Source organism: Apteryx mantelli, unplaced genomic scaffold, assembly GCF_036417845.1.
Source record: "Apteryx mantelli isolate bAptMan1 unplaced genomic scaffold, bAptMan1.hap1 HAP1_SCAFFOLD_404, whole genome shotgun sequence".
NCBI lineage: Eukaryota > Metazoa > Chordata > Aves > Apterygiformes > Apterygidae > Apteryx > Apteryx mantelli.
The window spans coordinates 982-25,732 of NW_027118760.1; the positions used below are offsets into that span (position 1 = coordinate 982).

At 66.2% G+C, this 24,751-nt stretch overlaps 1 protein-coding gene across 1 annotated transcript; it reads left to right on the forward strand.

Moving 5' to 3' along the window:
* The first annotated feature begins 10,738 nt into the window (after positions 1-10,738).
* LOC136996554 (leucine-rich repeat LGI family member 4-like) lies at positions 10,739-22,887 on the forward strand. The gene is given in 10 exon segments (XM_067317447.1): positions 10,739-10,803; positions 13,507-13,629; positions 14,260-14,331; positions 15,525-15,596; positions 15,874-15,945; positions 16,661-16,732; positions 19,949-20,066; positions 20,068-20,119; positions 20,824-20,988; positions 22,313-22,887. Coding segments are annotated over 10 exon segments (1,386 nt in total).
* The last annotated feature ends 1,864 nt before the right edge of the window (positions 22,888-24,751 follow it).

Genomic DNA, 24,751 nt, shown 5'->3' on the forward strand with positions numbered 1-24,751 from the left:
GGAGGGTGGGGGGGTCCCTGGGTGCCAATTTGGGGGTGCTGATGGGGTGGGGGCTCCCCTGGGGGCCATTTTAGGGTGCTGGGGGGTCCCTGGGTCCCAATTTTGGGGTGCAGGTGGGGGGGGCACCTGTGGGTGCCAGTTTTGGGGGTGCTAGAGAGGGGGGGAATCCTCGGGCGCCATTTTAGGGTGCCGGGACCCCCCCAGGTGCCATTTTAGGGGGTCAAAGCCTCCCTTTTCGGGGGGGGTCCCCATTTTGGGGTGCCCTGGAGGGGTCCCCAAGGTGCCGGGAGGGTCCCCAAGGTGTCAGGAGGGTCCCCAAGGTGCCGGGGGGGGTCCCCAAGGTGCCCGGGGGGGGGGTGTCCCCAATTTGGGGGTGTCGCTCCCTCACCGCGCTGGGCAGCTTCCGTGGGGGTGGCCATGGCGCTGCGGGGCCCTTCGGGGTCGGGATCGGGTCCCTTCGGAGCCGGTTCGGGTCTTTTCGGAACCGCTCGGGTCCCTTCGGAGCCGGATCGGGTCCCCTCGGAGCCGCTCGGGTCCCTTAGGGGTCGGATCGGGTCCCTTCGGGGTCGGTTCGGGTCTTTTCGGAACCGCTCGGGTCCCCCTTCGGGATCGGGTCCCCTTCGGAGCCGGTTCGGGTCCCTTCGGAACCGCTCGGGTCCCTTCGGCTCGCCTCGGAGTCGCTCGGGTCCCCTTCGGGATCGGGGTCCCCTTCGGGGTCGGTTCGGGTCTTTTCGGAACCGCTCGGGTCCCCCTTCGGGATCGGGGTCCCCTTCGGAGGCGGTTCGGGTCCCTTCGGAGCCGGTTCGGGTCCTTTCGGAACCGCTCGGGTGCCCTTCGGGGCCGGGATCGGGTCCCTTCGGGTGCCTTCGGAGCCGCTCGGGTCTCTCCCCCCTCCCCACACACCCCCGCGCGCCCCAGGTGCCTTCGGGTCCGCTCGGAGCCGGTTCGGGTCGCTTCGGGCTCGGAGCCGGTTCGAGCCGGTTCGCGCCGGTTCGCGCCGGTTCGCGCCGCTTCGGGGGACTCGTTCGCTCGCTCGCTGCCTCGTCGGATCGGGGCCGGTACCGGCGCTGCGGCTGCGGCAGTGACCGGGGGCGGGGAGGGAGGGAGGGAGAAGAGGGGGGGATACCGGGAAGGGGGGGGTGGAGCCAGGGGAGCCCCGCCCACCGGCCCAGGCGTCCGGGGTGGGGGGGGGGGGAAGAGAGACCCCCCCCCCCAATGGAGGGACCCAGGTGTCCGGGGTGGGGGGGGGGGAGGGAAGAGAGACCCCCCCCCATGGAGGGGCCCAGGCGTCCGGGAGAGGGGGGGGCACCTGCAGGAGGGACCCAGGCGTCCGGGGGGGGGGTTGGAGGGGCCCAGGCGTCCGGGGTGGGAGGGGGGGGGAAGATAGATCCCCCCCATGGAGGGACCCAGGTGTCCGGGGGGGGGTTGGAGGGGCCCAGGCGTCCGGGAGGGGGGGGACACCTGCAGGAGGGGCCCAGGCGTCCGGGAAGGGGAGGGTTGGAGGGGCCCAGGCGTCTGGGGTGGGGGGGGGGTTGGAGGGGCCCAGGCGTCCGGGGATGCTCCCCACCCCCACGCCGCCCCCCTAACGGACCCAGGTGTCCGGGCGCTGACACCGCCTTTGGTGACGCAACAGCGCGACGGCGCAACAGCGCGACGCCCAGCACCGCGACACCTGGCGCCGCGACACCCGGCGCCGCACCGCAACACCTGGCGCTGTGACACCCGGCACCGCGACACCCAGCACCGCCACACCTGACGCCACGACACCCGGCACCGCGACACCCGGCACCATGACACCCGGCACTGCGACAACCGGCACTGCGACACCCGGCACTGCACCACAACACCTGGCGCTGCGACACCCGACCCGCCGCACCCAGCACCGTGACACCCAGCCCACTACACCCGGCACCGCAATACCCGGCACTGCAACACCCAGCACTGCAACACCCGGCACCGCCACACTCAGCACCATGACATCCGGCACTGCGACACCCGGCACTGCGACACCCACCACCGCCCCACCCGGCACTGCAACACCCAGTACTGCAACACCCGGCACTGTGACACCTGGCACTGCCCCACCCAGCACTGCAACACCCAGCCTGCAACACCCGGTACTGCAACACCCAGCACTACGACACCTGACCCACAACACCCAGCACCGCCCCACCTGGCACTGTGACACCTGACCTGTGACACCCGGCACCGCCCTGCCCAACCCACAACACCCAGCCCTGCCACACCCGACACGGTGACACCCAGCACTGCCCCACCCAGCACTGCTACACCCAACCTACAACACCCAGCTCTGCAACACCTGACCCACAACGCCCAGCGCCGTGACACCCGGCACCGCAACACCCGGTACTGCGACACCCGGCGCCCCGACACCCGGCGCCGCAACACCTGGCACCGCAACAAAGCAACAGCCGGCAGCACAGCCCTTGGCAGCGTGACAGCTGGCAGCGCAACAGCCGGCTCTACGAGACTTGGCAGCACGACAAAACACCGACTGGCACCGCAACAGCCGGCAATGCGACACCCGACACTGCAACACCTGGCACCGCAACAGAACGACATCCGGCCGTGCAACACCCGGCACCGCATCACCCGCCCCATGACAGCCAGCCCGCAACCCCCCCCCCCACAGGAAAACAACACTTTTCCGACACCACAACATGCAGCACCGTGACAACACTGCGACACCCGACCCACAACCCCCCCCACAACACAACAACCCCTCTGGCACCCCGACACCAGGCCCCCGATGCCCCACGTGCAACAAAATTACACCTGGCACCGCAACACCCGACCCACAACACCCAGCAATGGGCATCTGACCCACAACACCCCCACACACAACAAACCCCGACTCACAGCGCGCCACAGCTGACAAAGTGACACCTGGCGCCGAGACATCCCTTGTACAACACACAACGTGCAACGCCTGACATACAACAAAATGACACCCAGCAATGCTACCCCTGGTATCACCCTAACGCACCCCCCAACCACCCCAGTGCAGCGACAGCCGACCCACAACACCCTGCAGTCAACCTAACAGGCAGCACCGCAACACCACAACATCCAGCAGGGCCACAACCGGCCCCATGACACCCCCAACCCAGCAACACCTGACCCACAGTTGACACGACACCCAGCACCGTGCACCCCCTCCAACACAGTGACACCTGTCTCACGACATGACTGGCAGGACACAGAACACCGCAACACCTGAACACCCGGTAATGCTGCAACTGGCAACACAACGCTCTCCAACACCACGACAACACCCCATAGCCAACAAAACAACACCTGGGACTGAGGAAACCCCCAGCACAGCAACACCCAACCCACACCACCAACAAGCAACACCTGGTGCTGTGACCACCCCAACACACAACACCCGGTGACACAACAGCCAGCGCTGTGATAACTCCCAACTGCAACACCTGACCCATGAGCCACCACAACCAACAAAATGACACCCGGCACTGTGACACCCCAATGCGGCAACAGCTGCCAGCGCGACAACCTGCAACACAACGCCCCCGGTGCAGCAACACCTGACTCGCAACACCCAACAACAGACCAAATGACACCTGGCAACATGGCGTCCCGACGCCGCGACACCCGGCCCCTGATGCCCCACAGCTGGCAGAGCAGCACCTGGTGCCGTGACACCCCCATACAGCAACACCCAACACCTGGCAACGCAACAACCCGCACCGTGACACTCCCAACACCTGGCCCACAGCACCCCGCAACCGAGAAAATGACGCCTGGCACCGTGACGTCAGCGACACCGCAACACCCGGCGTGCCGCCACCCGCAACGTGACACCCGCCCACACCGCAACACCCGACCTACAACACAACCAGTAAAATGATGGCACCGCGACAGCCCTAACGCAACAGCGTGTAATGCTTGACACACAACCAAGTCACAACACCCCAACACCCATCAATGCCACAACCAGCCCCGTGACACCCCCAGCACCACAACCCTCCGCCCACAACCGGCAAAATGGCACCCGGCACTGTAATACCGCAGCAAAACACCCAACAACACCCACCAATGCAACAGCCACCAATGCAACACCCCAACACCTAATGAGCATCACCCAGCATACAACAAAATGACTCCCCCCCGCCCCAGTCCCAACACCTCGACCCACAACAGCTGACCCACAACACCCAGCAGGCAACACGCGGTGCGCAACAGAACGACACCCAACCCCCCCCCGACCACAACACCCCAACCATGACGCCCCATGAGCGACAAAGCAACACCCAGCAGCGTGACGTCACAACACAGCAACACCCGGCAGCGCAATGGCCACCGCCGCGACACCCACAACACCCCGACGCGCAACACCTGGCGCGCGCCAAAACGACGCCCCGACCCACAACACCCAGACACCCGGCTCACAACCCCGTGACACGCAACACCCACCACTGCACACCCCACACCAGCGACAGGCGCGGCCGGCGGTTGCAGCATTTATTGGGCAGGGCCGGAAGGGGGCAGCGGGGACAGGCGGCGGTGGCGGCGCACAGGCATGTGCGACTGTCACCGTGTGTCGCGCGGGGTGTTGCGGCTGCCCGGGACACGGCTCTGGGCTCGGGGTGGGGGGGTGACACCTGCAAGAGGAGGAAAAGGGGGGGGGTGTCACTGCGGCGAAGGGACCCAGGCGTCCGGGCGCCCCCCGACCCCCCCCCCAACACCCCCGGGGGGGGCCCAAGCGTCCGGGTGACGACTCACCCCCGGCGGCTGCTCTAGCGCATCCGGGTGGACAGACCTGCGCAGACGGGAAAGGGTTAAGGGGGGGCCCAGGCGTCCGGGTGCCCCCCCCCCACCCAAGGGGCCCAGGCGTCCGGGTGCCCCCCCCCCACCCAAAGGGACCCAGGCGTCCGGGCCCCCCCCCCCACCCAAAGGGACCCAGGCGTCCGGGTGCTCACGGCGGATCGACTGTCGCAGGGCTCCCTCCTCCTCGTCGGGTTCCCCCGTCCTGCGGCAGCCAGGGGGGTCCCAGTTATCCCCCAGTTGCTCCCAGTTACCCCCAGTTCCCCCCCCCCAGTTACCCCCCAGTTACATCCCAGTTACCCCTAGTTATTCCCTAGTTACTCCCAGTTGCCCCCAGTTACCTCCCAGTTACCCCCGTTAACCCCAGTGTCCCCCCAATTCCTCTCCCAGTTCCCACCCAGTGCCCTCCCAGTGCCTCCCAGTTACTCCAGTGCCCCCTGATTCCCCTCCCAGTCCCCCCAGTGCCCTCCCAGTGCTTCCCAGTTACCCCAGTGCTCTCCCAGTTCCCACCCAGTGCCCTCCCAGTGCCTCCCAGTTACTCCAGTGTCCCCCTGATTCCCCTCCTAGTCCCCCCAGTGCCTCCCAGTTACCCCAGTGCTCTCCCAGTTCCCACCCAGTGCCCTCCCAGTGCCTCCCAGTTACCCCAGTGCCCCCCCAATTCCCCTCCCAGTCCCCCCAGTGCCTCCCAGTCGCCCCAGTTACTTGGGCTGTTGGTCGAATTTGCAGCGACAGCGGCGGCCTGGAAGGGAGAGCGGAGCCGTGGGGCGCCCGGACGCCTGGGCCCCTTTGGGGGGGCACCCGGACGCCTGGGCCCCAGTGGTGGGGGACGGGGGGGAGGGTTGGGGGTGTTGGGGTGTTGCGGGGGTGTTGGGGGTGTTTTTGTGGGGTGTTGGGGATGTTGGGGTGTTGCGGGAGGTGTTGGGGTGTTGTGGGTGCTGTGGGGGTGTTGTGAGAGTGTTGGGGGGGCAGCCGTGGATGTTGTGAGGGTGTTATTGGGGTGTTGAGGTGCTGCGGGTGTTTTTGTGGGGTGTTGGAGGGTGTTGGGGTGTGGTGGGGTGTTTTGAAGTGTGTTGTGGGGTGCTGTAGGGGTGTTGTGAGGCTGTTGGGGTGTTGGGGGTGTTTTAGTGGGGTGTTGTGTTGTGGGAGGGTGTTAGGGTGTTGTACAGTGTTCTGCAGGGCATTGGGGGGTGCTGTAGGGGTGTTGTGAGGGTGTTCGGGGGCAGTTGTGGATATTATGGGGGTGCTGTGGTGTTGGGGAGTTGTGGGGGTGTTTTGCAGGGTGTTGGGGTTGTTGATGGGGTGTTGTGAGGGTGTTGGGGGCAGTTGTGGATCCTGCAGGCATGTTGAAGGTGTTGTGGAGGGTTTTGGGGTGTCTGGGGGGGGTGCTGGCAACATTGGGTGTTGCGGGGGTGTTTTGTGGGTGTTGCAGGTGTTGATGGTGTTGTGGGGCTGTTTCAGAGGGTGTTGGGATGCAGTGGGCCATTGGAGGGTGTTGGGCTGTGGGGCTGTTGGGGTTTGGGGGTGTTTTGGGGTGCTGGGGTATCATGGGGTGTTGCAACAAGCTGTGAGGGTTGTTGGGGTGCTGCTGGGGTGTTTGGGGTGCGCTGGGTGTAGTTTCAGGGCTGCTTTTTGGGCTATTGGGGCTGGTTTGGGGGTGTTGCAGGGATGCGGGGGGGTGTTGTGAGGGTGTTGCAGAGAGCTGTTGGGGTGTTTAGGGATGCTGGGGCATTGCAGAGGTGTTTGGGGGAGTTTGGGGGTGTTGTTGGGTCTCGGTGTTGTCAGGGCGATTCGATGTGCGTTGGGGGGCGTTGGGGTGTTGGGGAGAGTTTGGGGGCGTTTTGGGGTGTTGTCGGGTCTCGCGGGTGTTGTCGGGGCGATTTGAAGTGTATTGGGGTGTTGTGGGGGTGTTTGGGGGACGTCGTGGGTGCTGCGGGGGTGTCGTGGGGGTGTTGTGCCCCTGGGGCGCTGCGAGGGTGGTTCAGGGTCTCTTTCCGGGGCGTCGGGGTGTTTTCGGGGGTGCTGTGCGGGTGTTGGGCGGGAAAGCGCAGGGTGTCGGGGTGTCCTGGGGGTGCCGGAGGGTGTTGGGTGGGGTGTTGGGTGTTGGGGGGGGCTGCTGGGTGTTAGGGTGTCACTGGAGAGGGGTGTCCCGGGGGGGGGGGGCCGTTCCGCCTGTTGTAGAGCTGTTGCGGGGGCGGCTGTTGCGGGAGCGCCGCGGGCGGGTGCCGCATCGCCGCAGTGTCGCAAAGTCAGGGCGTCGCGGTGTTGTTGCGGTGTGGTCGCGGTGTTGTCGCGGTGTCGTGTCACTCACTGAGGATGAGGGCGACGCCGAGGCCGAAGAGGACGCCGGCGAAGACGAGGCCCCCGACGCGCAGGGAGTCGTAGTCTGGGCGGGGGGAGGGGGGGACAGTCGGTGACACGCGGTGACACACGGTGACACGCACGGGCGCCCCGCCCCTCCCCCCACGGCGCCTGTGACACCTGCCCCCTCCTCGGCCACACGTGCAACGCACAGTGACATGCGATGACACATGGTGACACACAATGACGTGTAACACGACAACACTTGACACACAATGACATGTGATGACACGTGATGACACATGACACGTGGTGACGTGATGACACGACGTGACGTGACAACGTGATGATACATGATGACATGGTGATACATGATGACACGTGACAAAACATGACAACACGTGATGACACGACGTGATGTGATGACATGACACATGACAACATGATACATGACACACGGTGATACATAGTGACACGTGACGACACGATGACATGACATGATGATACATGATGACACGACAACACACACAACAACACGTGACAACATGCAGCAACATGTGACAACACGACACGTGACAGCACATGACATGTGATGTCATGACGTGACGCCACGTGACGATACATGACACACAATGACGTGACATGATACATGATGACACGTGACGATACATGACATACGTGACATGCGATGATATATGACACATGGTGATGCATGACGACACATGATGACATGATGACACGTGGCGTGGTACATGACACATGGTGATACATGATGACACGTGATGATGTGACGTGACGATACATGATGACACAGCACGACACGTGACAACATGTGACACGTGACAACACGGCACATGACGTGATGTCATGACACCACGTGACGATACATGACACACAATGACGTGACATGATGATACATGATGACATGTGACGTGCGATGATATATGACACGGTGATACATGACACGTGACAACACATGACGACGTGATGTGACAATACATGACACAAGACAACACGACACATGATAACATGCGATGTGACAACACATGACACATGATGTGATGTCATGACGTGATGCCACATGATACATGACAATGACATGAGACATGATGATACATGATGACATGTGACGATGTGACACACGTGACATGCAATATGACACATGACAACACATGACGACACATGACGTGATGACACCTGTCGCGATACATCACGCATGGTGATACATGACACGTGACAACATGACATGACGATACATGATGACACAAGACAACACATAACACGTGACAACATGCGGCACGTGACAACACACGACATGATGTCGTGACGTGACGCCACGTGACGATACACGATGCCACGCAACGACACGTGACAATGCACGATGACGCGTGGCGCCGCGACGACACAGAACGCCACGCGGCCCCACGCGGCGCCACGCCACGTGACAGCGCGTGACACGTGACAGCCCGTGATGTCACGGCACGCGACAACACGCGGCGCCACGCGCGGCCCCGCTCACCGTAGTAGAAGCGGTCGGGCTCCGGCGGTGGCTCTGCAGGGGGGGGGGGGGGAGAGGTGAGGTGAGGGGCCCAGGCATCCGGGCGCCCCTCCCCCCCCACAAAGGGGCCCACGCGTCCGGGTCTCACCTCCACGGGCAGCCGCAGGCAGCAGCGCAGGCAGCAGCGCAGGCAGCAGCAGCAGCAGGGCGCCAGGTGCCATGGCCGGGCGCCGCTCGCCGGCCCACGCGTGTGCTGGGGGGAGGGCGACACAGGACGACACGCGGGGGTGACACCCCCCCTCGGGGACCCACCCCCACGCGTGGGTGTGTGTGACCCCCCCCCAGACACGCAAGTTCTTAGGCCCACACGCATGGGAGACCCACCCCCCACGGTGACCCCACACACATGTGTGACCCCCTGGACGCGCGTGTGCTTGGACCCACACACGCGTGTGCCACCCCCGGGTGACCCCCCACATGTGTGCGACCCCCCCGGACATGTGTGTTCTTAGGCCCACACGCGTGTGAGACCCCCACGGTGACCCCACACACGTGTGTGACCCCCCCGGACACGCGTGTAATTGGGCCCACACGGGCCCACATGCGTGTGCAACCCTCTAGGTGACCCCACACGTGTGTGACCCACCGACACGCGTGTGCTGGGGATGACACGGGCCAACACATGTGTGTGACCCCCCGGGGACCCCCCCACACGTGTGACCCCCCCTGGACACGCGTGTGCTTGGACCCACATGCGTGTGCGACCCCATGGTGACCCCACACGCGTGTGAGACCCCCCACGGTGACTCCCCACGTGTGTGTGAGCCCCTGACACGCGTGTGCTGGGGCTGACACAGACCAACACGCGTGTGTGACCCCGTGGGTGACCCCCCACACGTGGGTGACCCCCTAGACACGCGTGTGCTTGGACCCACACACGTGTGTGACCGCCCAGGTGACCCCACACACATGTGACCCCCTGGACATACGTGTGCTTGGACCCACACGTGTGTGTGACCCCCTGGGTGACCCCCCACGTGTGTGTGACTCCCCCGGACACGCGTGTGCTCAGATCAACACGCGTGTGTGACTCCCTGGGTGACCCCACACGTGTGTGACCCCCCCCCACAGGTGTCCCCAGTCCAACACGGGCCCACATGCATGTGTGACCCCCCAGGTGACCCCCCCACGTGTGTGACCCTCCCATACATGCGTGTTCTTGGACCCACATGCGTGTGAGACCCCCACAGTGACCTCCCAATCGTGTGTGACCCCCCCCACACGCGTGTCCCCAGTCTGACACAGACCCCCACGCATGTGTGACCCCCCAGGTGACCCCACACATGTGTGTGACCCCCCGTACACGCGTGTTCTTAGGTCCCCAGGCATGTGTGACCCCCTGGGTGACCCTCCACACATGTGACGCCCCCGGACACGTGTGTGCTCAGACACACACGCGTGTGCAACCCCCCAGGTGACCCCACACATGTGTGACCCCCCCCAGACACGTGTGTGCTGGGACCAACACGGACCCACACGCGTGTGTTGCCTCCCCCTCCCTCCCTCCCTCCCCCCCCCGCCCGGGGTCGAGGGCCGTTGCCGTGGTGACGTGGCCTTGGCCCCTCCCCTGCTGTTTGCCCACTGGGGCCGGTGCCTCCCCCCCCCCCCCGCCACAGAGGGGCCCAGGCGTCCGGGGACACCCAACCCCCCCCCCGACTGTCCCAGGGGCCCAGGCGTCCGGGAGGGGCCCAGGCGTCCGAGAAGGGCCCAGGCGTCCGGGAGGGGCCCAGGCGTCCGGGTGCCCCCTCACCCCCTTCCCTTGCCTCCTGCGTCCACCTTCAGGCCAGATGCCTGGGCCCTTCCCGGACGCCTGGGCCCCTTCCTGGACACCTGGGTCCCCCCCGGACGCCTGGGCCCCTCTCGGACGCCTGGGCCCCACTCGGACACCTGGGTCCCTCCCGGACACCTGGGCCCTTCCCAGACACCTGGGCCCCTCCCGGACGCCTGGGTCCCTCCTGGACGCCTGGGCCCCTCCCGGACGCCTGGGCCCCACTCGGACACCTGGGTCCCCCCCGGACGCCTGGGTCCCTCCCGGACACCTGGGCCCTTCCCGGACGCCTGGGCCCCTCTCGGATGCCTGGGACCTTCCCGGACGCCTGGGCCCCACCGGGGGCAGAGGGTGACGCAGGGGCCCGCAGGTACCTGGGCTCCCGGACGCCTGGGCCCCTCTCGGACGCCTGGGCCCCTCCCGGACGCCTGGGCCCTTCCCGGACGCCTGGGCCCCCGCCAGGGAGCAGCTATTTTTACCGGCCGCCTGGTGCCAGGCCCCAAAATACCCCGGTGACGTCAGCGGGTGACACCAGAGCGTCCCCAAGGTCCCCGAGGTCCCCGGCTGGCGCCCGTGTGTCGGCCCGTGTCCCCGCACACCCGTGTCCCCTCCCGTGTCCCCTCCTGTGTCCCCAATGTGTCCCGTGTCCCTAACATGTCCCGTGTCTGTCCCGTGTCCCCACGTCCCTAATGTGTCCCATGTCCCCATGTCCATCTCGTGTCCCCTCCCAGGTCCCTAACGTGTCCCATGTCCCCATGTCTGTCCTGTGTCCATCCCATGTCCATCCCATGTCCGTAACGTGTCCTGTGTCCCCCCACCATGTCCCTAACATGTCCCCAACATATCCCATGTCCCCATGTCCATCCCAGGTCCGTCCCATGTCCCCATCGTGTCCCATGTCCTTGTGTCTGTCCCGTGTCCCTCATATGTCCTTAACATGTCCCATGTTCCCATGTCCCTCCCGTGTCCCTAATGTGTCCCATGTCTCCGGGTCTGTCCCATGTCCCTGTGTCTCATGTCCCTGACATGTGCTGTGTCCCCATCCCGTGTCTGTCCTGTGTCCCTAATGTGTCCCATGTCCCCATGTCTGTCCCATGTCCGTCCCGTGTCCCCAATGTGTCCTGTGTCTCTGTCCCCGTGTCCATCTCGTATCCATCCCGTGTCCCCTCCCGTGTCCCTGTGTCCCATGTCCCCATGTCCATCCCGGGTCCCCTCCTGCGTCCCTAATGTGTCCCGTGTCCCTACATCCGTCCCGTGTCCCCTCCCAGGTCCCAGTGTGTCCCATGTCCCCAATGTGTCCCCAATGTGTCCTGTGTCCCTAACGTGTCCCTAAAGTGTCCCATGTCCCCAGGCCCATCCCATGTCTCTAACGTGTCCCTGTGTCCCCATGTCCCCAATGTGTCCCCAACGTGTCCCGGGTCCTTCCCCTGTCCAGGACATGTCCCGTGTCCCCCCCCGTGTCCCCCTTGTCCCGTGTCCGTCCCCCCCCCCCCCCGTGTCCCCACACAAGGCCTCTCTGTGCGGCTCCAGCCTCCGGCCAGGCGGCAACAGCGGCGCCTTTGTCCACCCCCAGGGGCCCAGGCGTCCGGGGGGGGGGGGGGGGAAGGAAGGGGGGGGGGGGCCCAGGCGTCCGGGCCTGCCCTGCCCCCACCCCGGGGGACCCAGACATCGGGGGGGGGGGCCAGGCGTCCGGGGGGACCCAGAAGGGGCCCAGGCATCCGGGAGGGGCCCAGGCGTCCGGGGGGACCCAGAAGGGGCCCAGGCATCCGGGAGGGACCCTGGAGTCTGGGGGGACCCAGAAGGGGCCCAGGCATCCGGGAGGGGCCCAGGCATCCGGGGCGAACCAGAAAGGGCCCAGGCGTCCGGGGGGACCCAGAAGGGGCCCAGGCATCCGGGAGGGGCCCAGGCGTCTGGGGGGACCCAGAAGGGGCCCAGGCATCCGAGGGGACCCAGAAAGGGCCCAGGCATCTGGGAGGGGCCCAGGCGTCCGGGGCGAACCAGAAAGGGCCCAGGCGTCCGGGGGGACCCAGAAGGGGCCCAGGCATCCGGGAGGGGCCCAGGCGTCCGGGGGGAACCAGAAAGGGCCCAGGCATCCGGGAGGGGCCCAGGCGTCCGGGGGGACCAGAAAGGGCCCAGGCGTCCGGGAGGGGCCCAGGCGTCCAGGGGGACCCAGAAGGGGCCCAGGCGTCCGAGGGGACCCAGAAAGGGCCCAGGCGTCCGGGAGGGGCCCAGGCATCCGGGGGGACCCAGAAGGGGCCCAGGCGTCTGGGGGCGGAGTTAGGGGAGACCCAGGCATCTGGGAGGGGCCCAGGCGTCCGGCTGACCGGGGGGGGGGGGGGGGAGGAAGGACCCAGGAGTCCGGCCGCGCCCCCCCTCCCTCCCTCCCCCCCCCCACGCCGGGGGGCAGGCAGCTGGGGGGGGAGGGGCCCAGGCGTCCGGGAGGGGCCCAGGCGTCCGGGGCCGCTGCCGCCACCGCTGCCACCACCCGCAGGAGCCGCGACCGGGAGCTCCGCTGCCGCCGGGGGCAAATCCCACGCGGGGGGGGGGGGGGGGCAGATCCCACGGGGGGGGGCAAATCTCACGCGGGGGGGGGGGCAAATCCCACGCGGGGGGGGGAATCTCGCGGAGGGGGGTAATTTGGGGGGGGGGCCACGATGGGGCGGGCGGGGGGGCGGCGCCGGGGCCCCCCCCTGGCGCTGGCGCTGCTGCTGGCGGCTCCCGCATGGGCGGCGGGTCCCGCGTGGGGGGGGGATCCCCGGGGAGGGGGCGGGGAGGAGGGGCGGGGCGAGCGGGAGGGGCGGGGCGAGTGGGCGGGGCCCCCCCGCGGGTGGGGCCGGGAGCCGGGTCGGTGCCCCCACGCGGGTCCCCCCCGGGTGACGGGTCCCCCCTGCGTGGGGGGTGGCGAGTGGGCGGGGCTTCCCGCGTGGGCGGGGCTTCCCGCGTGGGCGGGGCCTCCCGCGTGGGCGGGGCGTCCCCCAGTGGGACCCCTCGGGGGACCCTATAGGGCGCCACGGCGGCGGGGGCGGGCGGCGGTGGGGGCGGGGCCTGGGCCCGGGGAGGGGGCGTGGCCTAGGCCCGGGGAAGGGGCGGGGCCCCGGCGCGGTTGCCCCCCCGGCTGCCAGTGCTCCCGGGAGCAGGCGCTGTGCCGCGGGGGGGCGGGGCTTCCCCGCGGGCTCCACCCCCGCCTCGCCGCCCTGTGAGTGAGGCCCCGCCCCCCCCCCACGCGGGACCCCGCCCACTCGGGATTTCCCCTCCCCTCCCCCCTCCCTCCCGTGACCCCCCTTGAACCTCCCCCCCCCCGCCGGTTCCCCCCCCCCCCAAAAAATCGCCCCTCGGGATCCCTCCCACGCGCGAGCCCCCCCACGCGTGGCTCCGCCCCCGGCCCCGCGCTCCTCACTCCGGCCCCGCCCCCGCGGCCCCCACCACGCCCCCTCACTCCGGCCCCGCCCCCGCGCTCCTCACTCTGGCCCCGCCCCCGCACTGCTCCCCCCCTCCCCGGCGGGGATCCCCTGACGTCACCGCGGGAAGCCCCGCCCCTCGCGGCGGCGGTGGGGGGGAGGGGGAGGGAGGGAGGGAGCCGGGCGGGGGTGGGGGGAGGGGGGGGCTGGGACGGGTCCCGGTTTGTCCCCAGTGTCCCCAGACTGGTCCCAGTTGTGTCCCCATGTCCCCATGTCCCAGCCATGTCCCCATGTCCCAGTGTCCCCCCAGTGTCCCCAGCTGTGTCCCGCCATGTCCCCATGTCCCCACGTCCCACTGTGTCCCACCATGTCCCTGCCATGTCCCCGTGTCCCCCCCGTGTCCCAGCCGTGTCCCCTCGTGTCCCCAGGTCGCTGGTGCGGTGGCAGCTCGACGTCCTGGCCGAGGGCAGCTTCCGCGACACCCCGGCCCTGCAGCTCCTGTACGGCCCCGCGGTGGCCCCAACCTGTCCCCAACATGTCCCCAGGGTGTCCCCAACCCATCTCTAACGTGTCCCCAACTCATCCCCACCATGTCCCCAACATGTCCCCAGGGTGTCCTCACGGTGTCCCCAACCTGTCTCCAACCTGTCCCGGTGATGTCCCCAACCCATCCCCAATGTGTCCCCAACCTGTCCCCGCAATGTCCCCAATGTGTCCCCAGGGTGTCCCCAACTCATCCCCACGATGGCCCCAACCTGTCCCCAACCCATCCCAGGGTGTCCCCAACGTGTCCCCAACGTGTCCCCACAATGTCCCCAACATGTCCCCAGAGTGTCCCCAACTCATCCCCATGATGTCCCCAATGTGTCCCCAACCTGTCCCCAACCCATCCCCACAATGTCCCCAAAGTGTCCCCAGAGTGTCCCCAACTCATCCCCACGATGGCCCCAATGTGTCCCCAACCTGTCCCCAACCCATCCCTGGGGTGTCCCCAACCTGTCTCCAACCTGTCCCGGTGATGTCCCCAACCCATCCCCAATGTGTCCCCAGGTTGTCTCCCAACCTGTCCCCAATGTGTCCCCAGGGTGTCCCCAACCCATCCCCAACATGTCCCCAACTTGTCCCCGCAATGTCCCCAGCGTGTCCCCAGGGTGTCCCCAACTCATCCCCACGATGGCCCCAACCCGTCCCCAGGGTGTCCCCAACCTGTCTCCAACCCATCTCCAACATGTCCCCAACGTGTCCCCAGAGTGTTCCCAACCCATCCCCAACGTGTCCCCAACCTGTCCCCGCAATGTCCCCAACGTGTCCCCAGGGTGTCCCCAACCTGTTCCCAACCTGTCCCTGGGGTGTCCCCAACCCGTCCCCACCCTGTCCCCAACCCATCCTCACCCCATGTCCAGGCCCTGCCCGTCCCCAAGGTGTCCCCAGGTTGTCCCTGTCCCCAGGTTGTCCCCAGGGCAGCAGGGACGTGTCCTTGGCTTGTCCCCGGCTGTCCCCATCCCCAGGGTGGCCGTGCTGTGTCCCCACGGTGTCCCTGGGGGTGGCAGTGGGGGGTGTCCCCACCCCTCGGTGCCCCCAGGTGTCCCTGTCCCCGGCGTCCCTGGTGTCCCCAGGTGTCCCTGGGTGTCCCCATCCCCGTGGTGTCCCCGGGGTGTCCCCGGGGGCTGGTGGCAGCGACGTGTCCCCGCAGGCTGGTCACCGCCGGGCGCTTGGGGACCATCGGGGACGGGGCCTTCGCCGGGCTGGTGCTGCTGGAGCATCTGTGAGCACTGGGATGTACTGGGATGTACTGGGAGGGGACTGGGAGGGGACTGGTGGCACTGGGGGGGGGGACATTGGGGCTCCTGGGGACACTATGGGTCTGGGGGACGGTGGTGGGACCCCAGGGGACCTTGGGGACCTGGTGGGGATGGTGGTGGCCCTGGAGGGACCCTGGTGGCCCTGGGACACTGGGGGGGACTGGGGACACTGGGAGAGACTGGGAGGACACTGGTGGCACTGGGGGGCCCCAGGGGTGACGGTGGCACCGGTGTCCCCAGGTTCATCGAGGACAACGAGGTCGGGGCCATCGCGCCCTCGGCGCTGCGGGGGCTGCGGGGGCTGCTCTACCTGTGCGTGTCCCCAAGGTGTCCCCAAGGGTCCCCAAGGGGTCTCGTGTCCCCAAGGTGTCCCCGAGGGTCCCCATGTCCCTGTCCCCTCCCTGAGTCCCAACGTCCCTGAGGTGCCACCATGTCCCTGTGACTCTGCCCATGGGGTGTCCCCAGGTCCTCAAGGTGTCCCGTGTCCCCAAGGTGTCCCCAAGGTGTCCCCAAGGGATCTTGTGTCCCCAAGGGGTCCCCAAGGGTCCCCATGTCCCCGTCCCCTCCCCGAGTCCCAATGTCCCTGAGGTGCCACCATGTTCCTGTGACTCCATCCATGGGGTGGCCCCAGGTTCTCAAGGGGTCCCATGTCCCCAAGGGGTCCCCAAGGTGTCCCCAAGGGTCCCCATGTCCCTGTCCCCTCCCCGTGTCTCTGTCCCCAAAATGTCCCCACGTCCCCCATCTCCACGTCCCCGTGTCTCCAAGGTCTCACGTCTCCCAGGTGTCCCCTGTCTCCGCGTCCCCATGTCCCCAAGGTCCTCGTGCCCCCATCCCGTGGGTGTCACCGTCCCCGGGGTGTCCCTTGTCCCCATGGGTGTCCCCCACCCCACGGGTGACCCCCGTCCCCGTCCCCTCCCCACGTCCTGCTCCCTCGGCTGCTCCCTGCCCGTGGTGGCTCCCCGTGTCCCCCATCCCGGTGTCCCCTGTCCCCCCCCCCCCCCGGGGTGTCCCCATGGTGTCCCTGCAGGAGCTTGGCCAACAACGGGCTGGAGACGCTGCCCAGGGACCTGTTCAAGGGGCTGGAGACCCTGACGCACCTGTGAGGGGACACGGGGACATCGGGGACATCGGGGACATGGGGGGACATGGGACATGGAGGGACATGGAGGGACATGGAGGGACATGGGAGACGTGGAGGGACATGGGGGGACATGGGGGGACATGGAGGGACATGGGAGACGTGGAGGGACATGGGGGGACATGGGGGGACATGGGAGACGTGGAGGGACATGGGGGGACATGGGGGGACATGGGACATGGAGGGACATGGAGGGACATGGGGGGACATGGGGGGACATGGAGGGACATGGGGGGACATGGGGGGACATGGGGGGACATGGAGGGACATGGGGGGACATGGGGGGACATGGAGGGACATGGAGGGACATGGGGGGACATGGAGGGACATGGGAGACGTGGAGGGACATGGGGGGACATGGGGGGACATGGGAGACGTGGAGGGACATGGGGGGACATGGGGGGACATGGGGGGACATGGAGGGACATGGGGGGACATGGGGGGACATGGGGGGACATGGAGGGACATGGGGGGACATGGGGGGACATGGGGGGACATGGAGGGACATGGGAGACGTGGAGGGACATGGGGGGACATGGGGGGACATGGGAGACGTGGAGGGACATGGGGGGACATGGGGGGACATGGGGGGACATGGAGGGACATGGGGGGACATGAGGGGACATGGAGGGACATGGGGGGACATGGGGGGACATGGGAGACGTGGAGGGACATGGGGGGACATGGGGGGACATGGGACATGGAGGGACATGGAGGGACATGGGGGGACATGGGGGGACATGGGGGGACATGGGGGGACATGGGGGGACATGGAGGGACATGGGGGGACATGGGGGACATGGAGGGACATGGGGGGACATGGAGGGACATGGGGGACATGGAGGGACATGGAGGGACATGGGGGGACATGGGGGGACATGGAGGGACATGGAGGGACATGGGGGGACATGGGGGGACATGGAGGGACATGGGGGGACATGGAGGGACATGGAGGGACATGGAGGGACATGGGAGACGTGGAGGGACATGGGGGGACATGGAGGGACATGGAGGGACATGGGGGGACATGGAGGGACATGGAGGGACATGGGGGGACATGGGGGGACATGGAGGGACATGGGGGACATGGAGGGACATGGGGGGACATGGGGGGACATGGAGGGACATGGGGGGACATGGAGGGACATGGAGGGACATGGGAGACGTGGAGGGACATGGGGGACATGGGAGACGTGGAGGGACATGGGGGGACATGGAGGGACATGGGGGACATGGGGGGACATGGGGGACATGGAGGGACATGGGGGGACATGAAGGGACATGGAGGGACATGGAGGGACATGGAGGGACATGAGGGACATGGAGGGTCATGGGGGGACATGGAGGGACATGGGGGACATGGGGGGACATGGAGGGACATGGAGGGACATGGAGGGACATGGGGGACATGGGAGACGTGGAGGGACATGGGGGGACATGGGGGGACATGGAGGGACATGGGAGACGTGGAGGGACATGGGAGACGTGGAGGGACATGGGGGGACATGGGGGACATGGGGGGACATGGGACATGGAGGGACATGGAGGGACATGGGGGGACATGGGGGGACATGGAGGGACATGGAGGGACATGGGGGGACATGGGGGGACATGGGGGACATGGAGGGACATGAGGGACATGGAGGGACATGGGGGGACATGGGGGGACATGGGGGACATGGAGGGACATGGGGGGACATGGGAGACGTGGAGGGACATGGGGGGACATGGAGGGACATGGGGGGACATGGAGGGACATGGAGGGACATGGGAGACGTGGAGGGACATGGGGGGACATGGAGGGACATGGGGGGACATGGGGGACATGGAGGGACATGGGAGACGTGGAGGGACATGGGGGACATGGGGGGTCATGGGGGGACATGGTGGGACATAGGGGACATGGAGGGACATGGAGGGACATGGAGGGACATGGGGGGACATGGGGGACATGGAGGGACATGGGGGACATGGAGGGACATGGGGGGTCATGGGGGGACATGGAGGGACATGGGGGGACATGGAGGGACATGGTGGGACATAGGGGACATGGAGGGACATGGGGGGACATGGAGGGACATGGAGGGACATGGAGGGACATGGAGGGACATGGGGGACATGGGGGGACATGGAGGGACATGGAGGGACATGGGGGACATGGGAGACGTGGAGGGACATGGAGGGACATGGAGGGACATGGAGGGACATGGGAGACGTGGAGGGACATGGGGGGACATGGAGGGACATGGGGGGACATGGGGGACATGGAGGGACATGGGAGACGTGGAGGGACATGGGGGACATGGGGGGTCATGGGGGGACATGGTGGGACATAGGGGACATGGAGGGACATGGAGGGACATGGAGGGACATGGGGGGGACATGGGGGACATGGAGGGACATGGGGGACATGGAGGGACATGGGGGGTCATGGGGGGACATGGAGGGACATGGGGGGACATGGAGGGACATGGTGGGACATAGGGGACATGGAGGGACATGGAGGGACATGGGGGGACATGGAGGGACATGGGGGGACATGGGGGACATGGGGGACATGGAGGGACATGGAGGGACATGGGGGACATGGAGGGACATGGGGGGTCATGGGGGGACATGGTGGGACATAGGGGACATGGAGGGACATGGGGGGACATGGAGGGACATGGTGGGACATAGGGGACATGGAGGGACATGGAGGGACATGGAGGGACATGGAGGGATATGGGGACATGGGGGACATGGGGGACATGGGGGACATGGAAGGACATGGGGGGACATGGAGGGACATGGGGGGACATGGAGGGACATGGAGGGACATGGGGGACATGGAGGGACATGGAGGGACATGGAGGGACATGGGGGACATGGAGGGACATGGGGGGACATGGAGGGACATGGGGGACATGGAGGGACATGGAGGGACATGGAGGGACATGGGGGGACATGGAGGGACATGGAGGGATATGGGGACATGGGGGACATGGGGGACATGGGGGATATGGGGAAGGACATGGGGGGACATGGGGGACATGGAGGGACATGGGGGGACATGGAGGGACATGGAAGGACACGGGGGGACATGGGGGACATGGGGGGACATGGGGGGACACTGGTGGCCCCAAGCAGTCCCCAGCGGGGCCCAGGCGTCCGGGTGACCCCCTCCCCGACCCCCAGGGACCTCCGGGGCAACCCCTGGCGCTGCGACTGCCACCTCCGCTGGCTGGTGGCCTGGTTGGCCACCGCCGCTGCCACCGCCGACGCGGGGACCTGCCGGGGTCCCCCCCCCCCGCAACGGCACCCACCTGGCCCAGCTGCAACCCCGCGACTTCGCCTGCCTGGCGCACGGTACGGCCCGGACGCCTGGGCCCCTTCCCGGACGCCTGGGCCCCTCCTTGGACATCTGGGTCCCCACAAAGACGCCTGGGTCCCTCTTGTCCCGGACGCCTGGGTCCCTCCTGTCCCGGACGCCTGGGCCCCTTCTGTCCTGGGTCCTTCTTGCCCCGGACGCCTGGGCCCCTCCTGTCCTGGGCCCTTCTTGACCCGGACGCCTGGGCCCCTCTTGTCCCGGACGCCTGGGTCCCTCTTGACCCGGATGCCTGGGCCCTTCTTGACCCGGACGCCTGGGTCCCTCCTGTCCCGGACGCCTGGGCCCTTCTTGTCCCGGACGCCTGGGCCCCTCTTGTCCCGGACGCCTGGGCCCCTCTTGTCCCGGACACCTGGGTCCCTCTTGTCCTGGACACCTGGGTCCCTCTTGTCCTGGACGCCTGGGCCCCTCCTGTCCCGGACTCCTGGGCCCTTCTTGTCCCAGATGCCTGGGTCCCTCCTGTCCCGGACGCCTGGGTCCCTCTTGACCCGGATGCCTGGGCCCTTCTTGTCCCGGACGCCTGGGTCCCTCCTGTCCCGGACGCCTGGGCCCTTCTTGTCCTGGATGCCTGGGTCCCCTCATCCCGGACGCCTGGGTCCCTCCCAGCCGACCGCAGCGGGGATGGGTGCCGCGGGTGGGGGCTGCAAGGGGCCCAGGCGTCCGGGAGCTGACGAAGACCCCGCAGAGCTGCGACCCTTCCAGTCGCTGCCCTTCGCCTCGCTGGCGGCGGAGCCCTTCGTGCTGGGGGGGCACCCGGGGGTGGCCCTGGCGCAACCCTTCGCCGGCGCCTGCGCCCTGCTCGAGTGGGACCAGCTCGCCGGGCGCTTCCGGGCGCCCACCATCATCAACGGTGAGTCCCCAGCTCCTGGGGAGCCCCCAAAACCCCCAGGGGACCCCAAAACAACTGGCACCGGGGACCCTCGAAAAACCCCCCAGGGGACCCTAAAACTGGCCCTAGGGACTCCCAAAACCACCAGGGGACTCCAAAACTGGCACCAGGGACCCTCAAAACCCCCAGGGGACCCCAAAAATGGCACCGGGGACCCTCAAAAACCCCCAGGAGACCTCAAAAATGGCACTGGGACCCCAAAAAACCTCCAGGGGACCCCAAAACTGGCACTGGGACCCCCAAATCCCCAGGGGACCCTAAAACTGGCACTGGGAGCCCCAAAACCCCCAGGGGACCCGAAAACTGGCCCCAGGGACTCCCAAAACCACCAGGGGACCCCAAAACTGGCACCGGGGACCCTCAAAACCCCCAGGAGACCCCAAAAATGGCACTGGGACACCAAAAAACCTCCAGGGGACCCCAAAACTGGCACTGGGACCCCCAAATCCCCAGGGGACCCTAAAACTGGCACTGGGAGCCCCAAAACCCCCAGGGGACCCGAAAACTGGCCCCAGGGACTCCCAAAACCACCAGGGGACCCCAAAACTGGCACCGGGGACCCTCAAAACCCCCAGGAGACCCCCAAAATGGCCCCAAGGACTCCCAAAACCCCCAGGGGACCCCAAAAATGGCACTGGGACCCCCAAAAACCTCCAGGGGACCCCAAAAATGGCACCTGGGATCCCAAAACCCCACCAGGTGACCCCAAAACTGGCCTCAGAGACCCTCAAAACCCCCAGGAGACCCCAAAACTGGAACTGGGACCCCCCAAAAAAACAGGGGACCCCAAAAATGGCCTCAGGGACTCCCAAAACCCCCAGGGGACCCCAAAACTGGCCTCGGGGACCCCCCCAAAAAAACAGGGGACCCCAAAACTGGCACCAGGGACCCTCAAAATCCCCCCAGGGGACCCCAGAACTGGCACTGGGACCCCAAAAAAATCCCTGGGGACCCCAAAGCTGGCACCAGGACCGCCCAAAAAACCCAGAGCACCCCAAAAATGGCACCGGGACCCCAAAAATGGCCTTGGGGACCCTCAAAACCCCCAGGGGACCCCAAAAATGCCACCGGGACCCATCCCCAGTGTCCTCCCAGGGTCATCACCCCACACCCAATGTCCTCCATGTCCTTGTCCCCACGGGGTCATCACTGGTGGCCCCATCCCCAATGTCCCTGGAGGAGCCTCACCATCACCCCATGCCCAACGTTCTCCACATCTTTGTCCCCACGGGGGTCACCACTGGTGGTCCCACGTCCAACGTCCCCCACGTCCTCGTCCCCGCAGGGACCTCGCCGGTGGCCTGCCACCCGCTGCAGCTGGGAGGAACCTTGGTGGTGGTGGTGGCCCAACTGGGCGGCTCTTCGGCCGTGTGGCGCCGAGCCGGAGGTCCCGGCGGCCGATTCGTCAGGCTCCAAGCGTTGGGCGCCGGCAGGTTGAGGAGACCCCACGCGGTGACCAGCGCCCGCTTGGGAGGCCACTGGTTCCTGGGGGTGGCCGACAGCTCCAAGGGTGGCACCAGCACCCTCTTCCGCTGGGGTGGCCGAGGGTTCTACCCCCACCAGGCGCTGCGCCCGTGGCACCGCGACACCCACCTGGAGTTCTTGGAGTTGGGTGGCCGGCCGGCTTTGGTGGTCTGCAGCGGCGCCAGGAGACCTTCGGTCTATCGGTGGAGCGGGACGGCGCAGGTCTTCGCCCCCCACACCGACATCCCCCACGTGCCCGACGTCTACGCCGCCAAGCACTTCCGCCTGCGGGGCCACGTCTTCTTGTGCCTCTCGCGCTTCCTGGGGGACGCCAAGGTGAGTGGGGGGACGGATGGTGGTGGGGTGGGGTGGTCCGTGGTTGGCGTGGCTTCTTGAGGGTCGTCACGGGGACGTGGGGTTCATCACGTGAACGTGGGATCCGTCACGTGAACGTGGGATCCATCATGTGGTTATGGGGTTCGTCACATGAACGTGGGGTTCATCACGTGGTTATGGGGTTCATCACGTGAACGTGGGGTCTGTCACGTGGCTATGGGGTTCGTCACGTGAACGTGGGATCCGTCACGTGAACGTGGGATCCATCATGTGGCCATGGGGTTCATCACGTGGTTATGGGGTTCATCACGTGAACGTGGGGTTCGTCACGTGGTTATGGGGTTCATCACGTGGTTATGGGGTTCGTCACGTGAACGTGGGGTCCATCATGTGAACATGGGATCCATCATGTGGCCATGGGGTTCATCACGTGGTTATGGGGTTCATCACGTGAACGTGGGGTTCGTCACGTGAACGTGGGGTTCATCACGTGGTTATGGGGTTCATCACGTGGTTATGGGGTTCATCACGTGAACGTGGGGTCTGTCACGTGGCTATGGGGTTCGTCACGTGGCTATGGGGTTCATCACGTGGTTATGGGGTTCATCACGTGAACGTGGGGTCTGTCACGTGGCTATGGGGTTCGTCACGTGAACGTGGGGTCCATCATGTGGCCATGGGATCCATCATGTGGCCATGGGGTTCATCACGTGGTTATGGGGTTCATCACGTGAACGTGGGGTTCGTCGCGTGAACGTGGGGTTCATCACGTGGCCATGGGGTCCATCACATGGCTATGGGGTTCATCACGTGGTTATGGGGTTCATCACGTGAACGTGGGGTCTGTCACGTGGCTATGGGGTTTGTCACGTGAACGTGGGGTCCATCATGTGAACATGGGATCCATCATATGGCCATGGGGTTCATCACGTGGTTATGGGGTTCATCACGTGAACGTGGGGTTCGTCGCGTGAACGTGGGGTTCATCACGTGGCCATGGGGTCCATCACGTGGCTATGGGGTTCATCACGTGGTTATGGGGTTCATCACGTGAACGTGGGGTCTGTCACGTGGCTATGGGGTTTAGTCGATTCACGTGAACGTGGGGTCCATCATGTGAACATGGGATCCATCATGTGGCCATGGGATCCATCATGTGGCCATGGGGTTCATCACGTGGTTATGGGGTTCATCACGTGAACGTGGGGTTCGTCACGTGAACGTGGGGTTCATCACGTGGCCATGGGGTCCATCACGTGGCTATGGGGTCCGTCATGTCCCCAGGGGTCCATCACGTGGCCATGGGGTTCATCATGTGGCTGTGGGCTCCGTCACGTGAACATGGGATCCATCATGTAATTATGGGGTTCATCATGTGAATGTGGGGTCCATCACGTGGCTATGGGGTTCATCATGTGGCTATGGGGTTCGTCACGTGGCCACGGGGTCCGTCATGACCCCGGGGGTCCATCACGTGGCCATGGGGTTCGTCACGGGGCTGTGGGCTCTGTTGCGTGAACTTGGGATCCATCACGTGGTTATGGGGTTCATCACATGAACATGGGGTCCGTCACGTGGCTATGGGGTTTGTCATGTGGCCATGGGGTTCGTCACGTGAACGTGGGATCCATCACGTGTCCATGGGTTCCTAGCCCCCACCAACCTTTCCCATGATGCTCCTGGCCTCCACCAACCCTTCCCATGATGCTCCTCACCTCCACCGACCCTTCCCATGATGTTCCTCACCTCCACCAACCCTTCCCATGATGCTCCTCACCTCCACCAACCCTTCCCATGATGCTCCTGGCCTCCACCGACCCTTCCCATGATGCTCCTCACCTCCACCAACCCTTCCCATGATGCTCCTCACCTCCACCGACCCTTCCCATGATGCTCCTCACCTCCACCAACCCTCCCCATGGTA